Below are 13,292 nucleotides of genomic sequence, written 5' to 3'. Positions count from 1 at the left end.
AACCTCCATCCCTAAATTTAAAAAAAAACTAAAAACTTGGCTGTTTCTACAGGCCTTTCCCTCAAATACTCCTCATTCTTGATCCATCCAACAATGTAAATTGAATGCAATCTGTTTCTATATTCTATTGATACCAGAGACTTTTGAATTTTATTGTAAATATATACATGTATACCCTGTTCTTCCTGACCTTGATCTCGAACGTTTTGTTTTAAATTATTAATTGAGCTTATCCCTTTATATAATCTTAACCTCCTCTCCGAGATATCCCCTCAAATAATTTTGTACCTTGTTAATCTGTACTTCATAAAATTGTACCTAGTTAATCAGTTCTTGTTCTTTGTAAAAGCTTCGCCTGTCGTTTGCGGCGACGTTGTTTTTATGTTATTATGTAAACCGATACGATGTGCAAACGGATGTCGGTATATAAAAAATGCTAAATAAATACATAAATAAATAAATAAGTTTAGAAAAAAATAAGGCTGCAAACTAAACTAAGACTCAAGAGGTATAATTAACTTTGCAGCCTTAGGTGGGCCATATTAACATACAAAATTTCAGGGCTTACTAGGGGTGTGCATTCGTTCCCTACGAATTGGGAATCCGCAACGTATAGGGCCCTATTCGTTGTATTCGTGGGGAAGCGAAACGTATCGCGATTCCCCACGAATACAACGAATCTTCACCGAATTATTCGGCCGCCTAAAGGAGCCAATTTAAGCAAACCCCCCACCCTCCTGACCCCCCCCAAGACTTACCAAAACTCCCTGGTGTTCCAGCGGGGGGTCCGGGAGCCATCCCCTGCACTCACACCCTCGGCTACCGGTTTCAGATTGGTGCCGAAAGCCTTTGACCTACTATGTCACAGGGGCTACCGGTGCCATTGGTCAGCCTCTGTCACATGGCCATTGGAACCATCTTGTGCTCCTACCATGTGACAGGGGCTGACCAATGGCATCGGTAGCCCCTTTGACATAGTAAGGGCAAAGGCTATCGGCGCCATTTTGATTGCTGGCAGCTGACGGCCTGAGTGCAGGAGATCGCTCCCGGACCCCCGCTGGACCATCCGGGACTTTTGGCAAGTCTTGCGGGGAGTCAGGTGGGTGGGGGGTTGTAGTTAATTTAATTTTAGCGGGGAAACGAATAAGAATTAATGTATAAATGTATCGGCCAAATGCAACGTATCTGCCCCCCCCCCGGTGAATACGAATCCCGAATGTAACGTATAACATCCCTCTGCACATCCCTAGGCCTTACACCAGTTCTTGCTCCCACTGGAGGCCCCTGAACATGGAGACCTCCAGTCTCCATGTTCAGGGGCCCTCCCTTATAGCTGAAAGGAGCCTCCAGGTCCAAACCACTCACCTCTCCGAGCATCCCAAGTTGAAGGCGGCCTCTGAACCTGTATCCCTCCACCCTCTAACACTCCCTAAGGTTGAAAGGGGATTCCAGACCTAAACATCCCACCTCCTCAGAGCTGTAAAGGGTCCCCAGGAGCTGACTCCCAAATTTCAGCAGAGAAGAGGAAGGAGTGGTGGAGGTCAGGACCCAGAGATCCTGTACAGTTTCAGAGGAGAGGGAAAGCATAAGACCAGATACTCTTCACATAATTGAGGGTGGAGATGTGTCCCCCATTAACATGGGAAAAATGGAGTCACCTAACATGGCAGCATTAATATGGCTGCACTGTCTTTAAAGTGATCATGTTAATGCTGCTGGCTTAGTACTTTGGGCTTTAAGTCCCACTTTCAGAGCTGCGCTAAAATCAGAAAATAATGCTAATTATAAAAAGAGTTAGTACAGAGGCCCTTTTCAATATGCCTCACCTCCTAAAATTTATGACAATAAAAAAACAGATTTTTATGATACATTTTGGTTCCTAAGATTAACATGATATATGCAATAAGTATTATGAAACATGTGACCTACTCAAATACAATATGCTTGAATATTTCCCAAAGGAACTATAGTTAACTTTTTGAGGAACACAAAATTAAACTTTTCACTTCCATATTATGTTTTGCCTTTCAAGTCTCACCCACTCCTCCTTAACTACCCACCTTTAATCGGGATTGGATGGAATTGTTACGTTGGGTCTCTCGTTTCCGATAGTGTCCAAGACCCTCCAATTGGTCTGAGCGGTAGAAGATCCCAGAAGCCCATTTTAAGGCAGCCCCCCTTGCTAACTTTTCTGCCTTCTCTAATTCTGGCCACTTCTCATCTGCGGATAAAGAAACACACAGCAGAGGTAACACCAGTAGACATTTCTCATCTATAGACAGAAAGGAAAAACTGATGTCAGACTGTAAAACACGCATACTACATACAAGGGACTGAGAAAATATTTGTACATTAAATAACTGAAACCATTATTTATTTAGATTTTTATATTCTGCTTTTTGCACTTGTTTTAGCTCTTCAAAATGGATTACATTCAGGTACTTCTCTTTCCCCAGAGGGCTTACAATCTAAGGCCAGGATTCATCATTCTGTGCGGAAAGATGAACGCGGCGGTAAAGGGGGGGGCGGGAGGGCAAAACAGGGGGCGGTTGGGCGATAGCCTGCATCCGGCCGCACCACTGCGGTGCAGTTTCACCTGCTGCAGTGCAGCTGTGTTGCACACTATCACGGGCATAGCACCACCATAAAAGGTGGTGCTATTTCCCGCGCTACTGCCGGCAATAATGTTCTAAACATTATCGCCGGCAGTGGTGCCGCTGGCCTATTTCCCTAATCTTCTCCCTAACTCATCCCCTCCACCTAATTTGAATGCTACGGGCGCAATAAAGCACGCGATAATGGAGAAGTCCATTACTTGCTATTAAGTTGACTTAGAGAATAGCCACCGCCATTAGCAATGGTAACATGGAATAGATTTAGTTTTTGGGTACTTGCCAGGTTCTTATGGCCTGGATTGGCCACTGTTGGAAACAGGATGCTGGGCTTGATGGACCCTTGGTCTGACCCAGTATGGCATTTTCTTATGTTCTTATTGCGGTTAGTATAGCTGTGTTTAAAAAAGGATTGGATAAGTTCTTCTTGGAGGTACTTGCCCAATGTCACCAGGAGCAACAGTGGGATTTGAACCCATATCTCCTTGTTTGTAGCCTGCTGCTCTAACCACTCTACTCTATTACATTGAGTACATATTTAATAGGATGTGGTTTGCCCTCTCTATATCACTGTTGTATCAAAATCCATAGAAAATTAGTCCAGCAATTCCAGAGCAAGTACTATTTCCAGAGACCCTAGCTACTAAGAACCATCTGATCAACTATCAGCAACATGGACTTCCACGCCATCCAACTATCCTACATAACAGCACAAGAATTGCCATATTGGGTCAGATTGAGGGTCCATCAAGCTCAGTATATTGTTTCCAACAATGGCCAATCACTAATGTATAGGGAGTAGTGGCTTTCCCAAAGTCTAATTGGTTAATAACAGTTTATGAGTTTATGGACTTCTCCTCCAGAAAACTGTCCAAACTTTTTTAAAACCCAGCTATGCCAACTTACTGCCTTTACCACATCCTTCAGCAATGAATTCCAGAGCTTAATTATACAGTTTCTCTGATTTGTTTTAAATGTGCTACTTGCTAACTTGGAGTGACCCGTAGTTTTTGAATTTTTTGAAAAAGTAAATAACCCATTCTGTTCCACTCATGATTTTATAGACCTCCATTTATTTTATTTAAAATTCTTATAGACCACATAACCAAAATTATCATTCTAGGCGATTAACAATACAAATATATATTTACATTTTCATAACTCACAAATAAATACATAAACTGAAAATGCAAACAATACAACTCAGTACTGCATAAAAAACATAGTAGAATCAATTGAGAAAGGCTTCCTGAAATAAAAGAGTGTTTAGTTGTTTATGGAATACCTTAATTCAAAAGTAAATCATACTTCACACATCAGTGAATTCCATAATACAGTGTTGGGGAGCGCTAGGAGAGCGATCCCACTTCCTGAGGGATGTGTGTCCTTGGGCCACGGCTCAAGGAACTCTGGAGAGGTGCCGCGGGAGGCTTGGCATGCCCGAGCATGGGCTGGACGGGAGCAAGGCTGGAGTGATGGCTGGGAAGATAGGCCCTCCTCCGGATCTGCACACTTCGGAAGACCCAACAATGCAATGTTGGTCTTGTGAACAGTCCTCCGACCGTTCCCAGCCCTTTTGGACCTGCCGCAGGGTATGGCACGAAGCGGCAGGCTGGATGGAGGCCAGGGCAGCAAAGACTGGAACATAGAGATACTGACGAGACTTCAAGAACGACGTAGACTCAGGCATAGACGTGGACTCAGGAATGAGGTGCTGGATGCATAGACATTGACTCAGGCACAGACGTGGACTCAGGACGAGGTACTGGATGCACAGAGGTGGACTCAGGAATGAGGGCTAAAGGAAGACATGGGCACTGTCCCTCAGGGCGCCCTACTCAGGCCACCCGCGAGACTGAGTCGCGGACCACCCTGTCCCATGCGCGCCCTACACAGCCCTGGAAGGCTGGTCGCGGACCACGCTGAGAACGGGAGAGCACAAGGAAGAGGAAGCGGTGGTTTACTGCACTCCTGGCAGTCGAGGCAAGTTGCTGCACTCCAGGCAGCCGAAAGCTGGTGCTGCACTCCTGGCAGCCGAAGACGAGTTTGCTGCACACTGGCAGCCTAAGGCAGGTTTAAAGCATCAGGAACAAACACGAAGGATACTGGAACAAGAGACAGACCTCGGGGCTGGAACATGGACATCTGGAACAGCAGGTAACATCAGGACTGGAACACGGATACTGGATCAAGAGACAGACATCAGGACTGGAACAGCAGGCGGACATTAGGACTGGACGAGGAGCTCCAACAAGTAACAGGAAACACAGGACCTTGCAGAAGTTCTGGAATACGGACGACTCCTGGAGCGAAGGATCTCAGGAGTGACCAACTCCTTGCGAAGGCAAAGTTAGACTGGACGCTGAGCCCTTTTGTAGGGCTAATGAAGACAACGCCCAGAGAGGGGTCAGCAGAGGGTCCCACCCGGCTGGCCCTTGAAGAGGAGGAGAGAGGCGCGCGCCCGCGCCCTAGGAAACTGGAGAGATAAGCTGGAAGCTGGTGGCGTCCTCAGCCACGTGGAGGGCCCAAGGAAGCAGCGGAGCAGCCCTGGACTGGAGCTGGGTGAAGGCAGGTCGCTGGAACGGCTCCCAGCCACGAAGACTGAAGCAGGAAGAAGCATAGAGAGCTAAGGCTGGCTGCAGGGAGCTGTGAGAGACTACAGGCAGAGTAGAGAGCTGTAGCAGGCTGCAGGCACCGGCAGGGACGGCTTCCCTGCCGGGTGAAGACCCCGGGATCGCATCAGCACGTCGGGGGAAGGCAGAAACAGCAGCAGAGGATCCGGCTGCATGGCAACAGCTGCGGGGACGGCCCCAGCTGATTCAGGGAGAGAGAAGCAGCAGCGTCAGTGGCCCGACTGGCCGCGAGAAGGTAAGAGCCTGCCCGCGCTCCTCGCGGGCAGGATCGCAACATATAGGACCAATTAATGAAAAAGCACAGGTACAAGTTACAGCCAGACTGAAGGAAGGTGCAACCATCAAAAGGTCATCCAGGGATTGTAAACATCTAGAAGGTCAATATATTGTAGATACATTAGCCAGATAAAAGGGGGCATTCTTTTTAATAAACTTTAGTAAACTGCCACACGGCAGTAGTTATTACCGTTTAACTGTGAACCGGAGCGATATGTATTGTATACAGGAACTCCCGGTATATAAAAATCCATAAATAAATAAATAATAAATAATAGATTTAAAAATAAGAACTAAAATTTTGAATTTAACATGCTGACTTATTGTCAACCAATGAAGTAGTTTAATAATTGGTGTAATATGTGTCTATTAACTGGCTATTCACAACCAAATGAGCTGTGGCATTCAGAAGAAGCGGTTGGGAACCCCGGCCGCGGCAATCCGTGGCCGGTCCCCCCTACCTGCCTCGGCCGGCAACGGTCCAGGGCTTCCCCCCTCTCGGTGCCGCACGGCCCAGCGCCAAATCGGCTGACAGCACCTCTCCCATGCGGCCCAGGACGCCACTGATTTCCTCCTCACTGCGCTCCCCTAGGCGCGTGCGAGACTTGCCGATACTTAAAAGGGCCACAGCGGGAAAGTTCGGCCCGGCCCTTGAAGATGACATCACGACTCCTGACTATTTAAGCCCGGCTCAGCTTCCTGTTCTTCACCTTGGCAACAGGTCCTGCTCATTTGAGTGCGTTGTTCTACATTCCTGAGTTCCTACTTGTTCCTGATCCTGAGTTCCGCTTCTCGGTTTGTCCTCCTGGCTCTGAACTCAGCTTGGCTTCCTAACTCTGCTTGCTCACTGCCCGTCCTGACCTTTGGCTTGTCTTCTCGTCTCTGCTTGTTCGTTGCCTGCCCTGACCTCTGGCCTGGTTCATTGTGACGCCTGTTCGCTGCCTGCCCCGATTCCTGCACTACCCATGGTCTCTCCTGAATGCCGCCTGCCTTAACCCGGACTTCCTGACACCGCCTCAACATCTCCCTGGACTCCGCTCCACGAGGAGACCCATGACCTAAGTCCTGCAGGCCCCGGCACCCAAGGGCTCAACCTGAGGGGAATGAGGACTGGTATAGGTGAAGCTCCAGCTGGGTCTTCGCCACTAGTGCTGCCTCTCGGTGAAGAGGACCACTGGGGGCCTTCCCTCAGTGGTGGTACCAACCCTCGTCCTGGCTCAAGGGTCCACATCCCTAACAGTTTTCCAAGGCCATGGACCCAGCGGACCTGACCGGCCTCCAGGCCATTCTGGGTCTGGCTCAATGGCTCCAGCAACAGCAGCAGTGTCTAGATGTCCTGGCAGCCATGTTCGAGCATCTGGCCAACCTGGCAGCAGTGCCGGTTCCTTCCACATCTCTGCACCTCCCGGCGCCTCCCCACTACTCTGGAGACCCAAAGCAGTGCTGTGGATTCCTGAACCACTGCTTCATGTGCTTTTCCTTCCAACTGGGGCAGTTTACCAGCGACCAGATCAAGACCACTTTCATCCTGTCATTACTCGATGGTAAAGCTCTGGCATGGGCCTCTCCCCTATGGGAACATGGAAACCCCTTACTTGGAGAACTTCAGCACTTCGTCCAGACCTTTATAAAGCCTTTAATGAACCTGGCGGAGATGAAGGAGCCTCGGAACTCCTTCACCTCCGCCAGGGATCTCACTCCTTGGTGGATTACGCTGTGGAATTTCACACCTTGGCGTCAGAGCTAGGCTGGCGGGAGGACAGCCTTTATAGTATTTTTCTAGAGGACCTGGCCTCTAGAATTAAAGATGAACTAGCTAATGGAGGATTTGGAGGCTCTTATCAACCTGACTGGGTGAATTGATTCCCGCCAACAGCAGCACCTATGGAGCTGAAGCCAGGGCGCAGGACCGTATCCTTGGCACCGTCTTTCTCTCGGCCCTTGGTCTCACCCTCATAGAAACATAGAAACATAGAAATGACGGCAGAAGAAGACCAAACGGCCCATCCAGTCTGCCCAGCAAGCTTCACACATTTTTTCTCTCATACTTATCTGTTTCTCTTAGCTCTTGGTTCTATTTCCCTTCCACCCCCACCATTAATGTAGAAAGCAGTGATGGAGCTGCATCCAAGTGAAATATCTAGCTTGATTAGTTAGGGGTAGTAACCGCCGCAATAAGCAAGCTATACCCATGCTTATTTGTTTTAACCCAGACTATGTTATACAGCCCTTATTGGTTGTTTTTCTTCTCCCATGCTGTTGAAGCAGAGAGCCATGCTGGATATGCATCGAAAGTGAAGTATCAGGCACATTTGGTTTGGGGTAGTAACCGCCGTAACAAGCCAGCTACTCCCCGCTTTGTGAGTGTGAATCCTTTTTTCTTCTCCCCTGCCGTTGAAGCTATGCTGGATATAAAGTTCTTATTTACTTAACCCTATTCTGTAGACGTAAACTTTTCTTGAAGACTGTAATCTGTAAACACCTGTATTTATTATAAGAACTTGTATTTACTATTTATATTTATTATTTAGCTATTAACATTGTTCTATTACCACTTGGTACTATTTCTCTCCTTCACCTCTAACTCTAAGTTCCTACTAAGTTAGCCATGTTATTTATACCCAATTGTTGGATGTAATTGTATATTTGTTTAATTGTTCAATCTGTTTGATGTAATTTTCTGTTCCTTGTTCCGTGTAAACCGAAGTGGTATGCACTAGTGCATGAACTCCGGTATATAAAAGCCTTTAAATAAATAAATAAAATATGCGTGAAGTATCAGTTTTTCTTTTCCCCTGCCGTTGAAGCAGAGAGCTATGCTGGATATGCGTGAAGTATCAGTTTTTCTTCTCTCCTGCCGTTGGAGCAGAGAGCTATGCTGGATGTGCATCGAAAGTGAAGTATCAGGCACATTTGGTTTGGGGTAGTAACCGCCGTAACAAGCCAGCTACTCCCGGCTTTGTGAGTGCAAATCCTTTTTTCCACATTTCCTCTTGCTGTTGAAGCTTAGATTGATGTTGGAGTCACAGTAACCATGTGTATGTTTATTGAATAAGGGTATTGTGTCCAGGCAGTAGCCATCATTCTGGCGAGTTACCCACTCTTCATTGGCGGCCTCTTGACTTTATGGATCCACAGTGTTTATCCCACGCCCCTTTGAAGTCCTTCACAGTTCTGGTCTTCACCACTTCCTTCGGAAGTGCATTCCAGGCATCCACCACCCTCTCCGTGAAGAAATACTTCCTGACATTGGTTCTGAATCTTCCTCCCTGGAGCTTCAAATCGTGACCCCAGGTTCTGCTGATTTTTTTCTTATGGTAAAGGTTTACCATCTCCCGCATGCAGTGAAGAACCCATGCAACTTGATTGTAGCCACCTCACGCCAGAGGAGAGGCAGTGACGCCGGACTCTCGGACTCTGTCTCTATTGTGCCAGCAAAGGCCACATGTTGGCCCAGTGTCCTGAAAGGCCGGGAAACTTTTGAGCCTAGGCATCATGGGGGATCTGACCCTAGGCTGTGTAAACCTCGCTCCCCAATGCACCACTTCGGTAACACTCCATTACCCCGATGGCTCCTTTCCAACATTGGCTTTCATAGACTCTGGGGCTGGATGAAATTTTATCCTAGCAGAATTGGTGAAGCAGCTACAGTTTCCCATGGTTCCCAGGGTCCCACCATTGCTGATCTCCTCGATTCAAGGAGATCCGCTACCAGGCCGAGTCACCTCTGTCATCGCCCACAGTGACAAACCGCACCGGGATCCTCCACGAAGAAGAGATTACATTCTTTGTGCAGAGGCATACCCCCCACATCGACTGGGAGACCCTGCAGATTGCCTCCTGGGAGCCCAACTGCTTCTCCTCCAGTCTCCAAGACCTGCCTCATCCCAGACTCCTGCTGGCTACACCCCACCGGCCCTGCCGGCCCAGTACACGGATTTCGCAGATGTGTTTTCAAAGGAGAAGGCGGAGACACTCCCGGAGCACTATCCATTCGACTGCGCCATTGATCTCCTGCCCAATACTACACCTCCTTGGGGTCGGATGTACCCGCTGTCTCTCCCCGAGACTCAGGCGATGTCACAATACATCCATGAGAACCTGGAAAGAGGGTTCATCTGTACCTCCACCTGTCTGGAGAATGCTGGGTTCTTTTCCGTATCAAAGAAGGACAGCACCTTAAGACAGTGCATTGATTATTGAGGCCTCAACACTTTCATCTGCCGAGACAGGTACCCACTCCTGCTCATCCCGGAACTGCTGGACCACCTCCAGGAAGCAAGGATCTTCATAAAGTTGGACCTCCATGGGGCCTACAATCTGGTCCGTATCAGGCCTGGGGACGAATGGAAGACCGTCTTTAATACACGTGATGGCCATTACGAATACCTAGTAATGCCATTCAGCCTATGTAATGCGCCGGCGGTGTTCCAGAACCTCATGAATAAAGTTTTTTGTGACATGCTCCACACCAACGTCATTATCTATTTGGATGACGTACTGATCTATTCTAAAGAACTGGCCTGTCATCACTTGGAGGTTCGCCGTGTCCTGCATCGCTTGCGAGAACATCACCTTTTTGCTAATGTAACCCCAATATTTAAAAAGGGCTCCAGGGGCGATCCGGGAAACTACAGACTGGTTAGCATGACTTCAGTGCCAGGAAAAATAATGGAAAGTGTTCTAAATATCAAAATCACAGAACATATAGAAAGACATGGTTTAATGGAACAAAGTCAGCATGGCTTTACACAAGGCAAGTCTTGCCTCACAAATCTGCTTCACTTTTTTGAAGGAGTTAATAAACATGTGGATAAAGATGAACCGGTAGATGTAGTGTACTTGGATTTTCAGAAGGCGTTTGACAAAGTTCCTCATGAGAGGCTTCTAGGAAAAGTAAAAAGTCATGGGATAGGTGGGAATGTCTTTTCGTGGATTACAAAATGGCTAAAAGACAGGAAACAGAGAGTAGGATTAAATGGACAATTTTCTCAGTGGAAGGGAGTGGGCAGTGGAGTGCCTCAGGGATTTGAATTGGGACCCTTACTTTTCAATATATTTATAAATGTTCTAGAAAGAAATACGACAAGTGAGGTAATCAAATTTGCAGATGATACAAAATTGTTCAGAGTAGTTAAATCACAAGCAGATTGTGATAAATTGCAGGAAGACCTTGTGAGACTGGAAAATTGGGCATCGAAATGGCAGATGAAATTTAATGTGGATAAGTGCAAGGTGATGCATATAGGGAAAAATAACCCATGCTACAGTTACACAATGTTAGGTTCCATGTTAGGTGCTACCACCCAAGAAAGAGATCTAGGCGTCATAGTGGATAACACATTGAAATCGTCAGTTCAGTGTGCTGCGGCAGTCAAAAAAGCAAACAGAATGTTGGAAATTATTAGAAAGGGAATGGTGAATAAAACGGAAAATGTCATAATGCCTCTGTATCATTCCATGATGAGACCGCACCTTGAATACTGTGTACAATTCTGATCGCCGCATCTCAAAAAAGATATAATTGCGATGGAGAAGGTACAGAGAAGGGCAACCAAAATGATAAGAGGAATGGAACAGCTCCCCTATGAGGAAAGACTAAAGAGGTTAGGACTTTTCAGCTTGGAGAAGAGACAGCTGAGGGCGGATATGATACAGGTGTTTAAAATCATGAGAGGTCTAGAAAGGGTAGATGTGAATCGGTTATTTACTCTTTCGGATAATAGAAAGACTAGGGGGCACTCCATGAAGTTAGCATGTGGCACATTTAAAACTAATCGGAGAAAGTTCTTTTTCACTCACCGCACAATTAAATTCTGGAATTTGTTGCCAGAGGATGTGGTTAGTGCAGTTAGTATAGCTGTGTTTAAAAAAGGATTGGATAAGTTCTTGGAGAAGTCCATTACCTGCTATTACTATTACTAGCAACAGTAACATGGAATAGACTTAGTTTTTGAGTACTTGCCAGGTTCTTATGGCCTGGATTGGCCACTGTTGGAAACAAGGTGCTGGGCTTGATGGACCCTTGGTCTGACCCAGAATGGCATGTTCTTATGTTGCCAAGGGATGTTGCCAAGTTAGAAAAATGCCTCTTTGAATGAGAGTCCCTACTCTTCCTGGGCTTTATTGTCTCCACTACAGGTTTCCATATGGACCCCGTGAAAGTTGCCACTATCTGGAACTGGCCATGACCTGTGGGGGTACGCTCTCCAGTGTTTCCTTGGCTTTGCCAACTTTTACCAAATGGTATTCGCACATAGCAGCACCCCTCACTGCCCTCACAAAGAAGGGGTCCGACGCCAGATAGTGGCCTCCTGAGTCCCTCCAAACATTCGAGGAACTAAAACAAGCCTTTCTTCGTGAACCCTGCCTCCGTCACCTCGACTTCTCACGCCCATTCGTGGTGGAGGTAGACGCCTCGGACATCGTGGTGGGGGCCGTTCTAAGCCAGAATTCCAGCAACGGGACTCTTTCCGTACTCCTATTTTTCATGCAAATTCACACCTGTGGAGAAAAACTATGGGTTCGGGACAAGAAACTCTTGGCCATCAAGATGGCACTCAAGGAGTGGAGGCAATGGCTCTAGGGTGCACAGCACCCCATCACAGTGTATACCGATCACAAGATACTGGAGTATCTCAGCCAAGCTCAATGCATAAATCCCCACTGGTCGCTGTTCTTCAGCTGCTTCAATGTCTTCTTGCGGTACCGACCAGCCTCCAAGAATGCCAGAGCCAACGCCCTCTCCAGGCTCTATGAGACGGAGGATATGCCCTTCGCACCTCAATACATCCTGGATCCTACCAAAGTCCTTCTCACCGCCACCAACACAGTGCCCCTGGGAAAGACAGTAGTTCCCCTTCGCCTTCATTGGAAGGTTCTATCCTGGGGCCATGACTTGCTCACCACTGGCCACCCCAGCAAGGCCCGCATGCTAGAGCTCTTATCTCGCTACTACTGGTGGCCTCAGATGGAACGCGATGTATGGGCAAATATAGCTCCTGCCTGACCTGCGCCCAGCAGAAGCCATTACCAGGTCATCCCTGGGGTCTCTTGCAACCACTGCCAGAGCCCAAAGAGCCATGGACACACATCTCCATGGACTTCGTGGTAGACCTGCCCTCGTTCGGCAGGAACCAAGTCATCTGGGTGGTCGTCGATAGATTCTCTAAGATGACACACTTCGTCACCCTTCCGAAGTTACCCTCAGAACCCGAACTGGCTCAGTTATTCACCCAACACATCTTTCATCTCCACGGCCTTCTGCAACACATAGCGTCTGACTGCGGGCCCCAATTTACGGCACATTATTGGCGCTCACTGTGCAAAATGTTCAGGATACAACTGGATTTCACATCAGCATTTCACCCTCAGGGGAACGGCCAGACTGAATGGACTAACCAGGCCCTAAAAACCTTCCTCTGTTCCTTCGTTAGAAGCAGACAAGATGATTGGGCTGCCCTGTTACCTTGGGCAGAATTCTCCCACAACCTGCACACACCCATTCCACCACGGGAGCTTCCCCTTTTCAGCTATCTTTGAAAAGCAACCAGCGCCTCCACTGCCCTTGCTGCTCACAGTGCCTTCTCTGGAGGCTCAGCTCACCGCTCAGCAACTCCACTCCCTGTGGAACACCACCCAGGCGAATCTTCAGAGAGCCGCAGATGGAGCGAAAAGAAGTACGGACAAATACCATTGTCCAGCACCCCTCTTTAGACCTGGGGATAGAGTATGGGTGAGCACTTGTCATATACGTCTTCGGGTGCCTTCC

At 47.8% G+C, this 13,292-nt stretch overlaps 1 protein-coding gene across 2 annotated transcripts in view; it reads right to left on the bottom strand.

Annotated features, from left to right (window-relative positions):
- Nucleotides 1-13,292, bottom strand: part of EXOC3L1 (exocyst complex component 3 like 1) — a 133,614-nt gene that overhangs the window by 107,330 nt on the left and 12,992 nt on the right. For both annotated transcript variants that reach the window (XM_029608762.1, XM_029608763.1), the window contains exon 2: nucleotides 2,061-2,221. In XM_029608762.1, coding sequence (XP_029464622.1) covers nucleotides 2,061-2,221 — 161 coding nt within the window. The remainder of the gene's footprint in view (nucleotides 1-2,060; nucleotides 2,222-13,292) is intronic.

The sequence above is a fragment of the Rhinatrema bivittatum genome, chromosome 7, assembly GCF_901001135.1.
Source record: "Rhinatrema bivittatum chromosome 7, aRhiBiv1.1, whole genome shotgun sequence".
In the NCBI taxonomy this organism is placed as follows: Eukaryota; Metazoa; Chordata; class Amphibia; order Gymnophiona; family Rhinatrematidae; genus Rhinatrema; species Rhinatrema bivittatum.
Note: the sequence above shows the minus strand (reverse complement) of the source record. Positions and strands in the feature narration are given on the sequence as shown.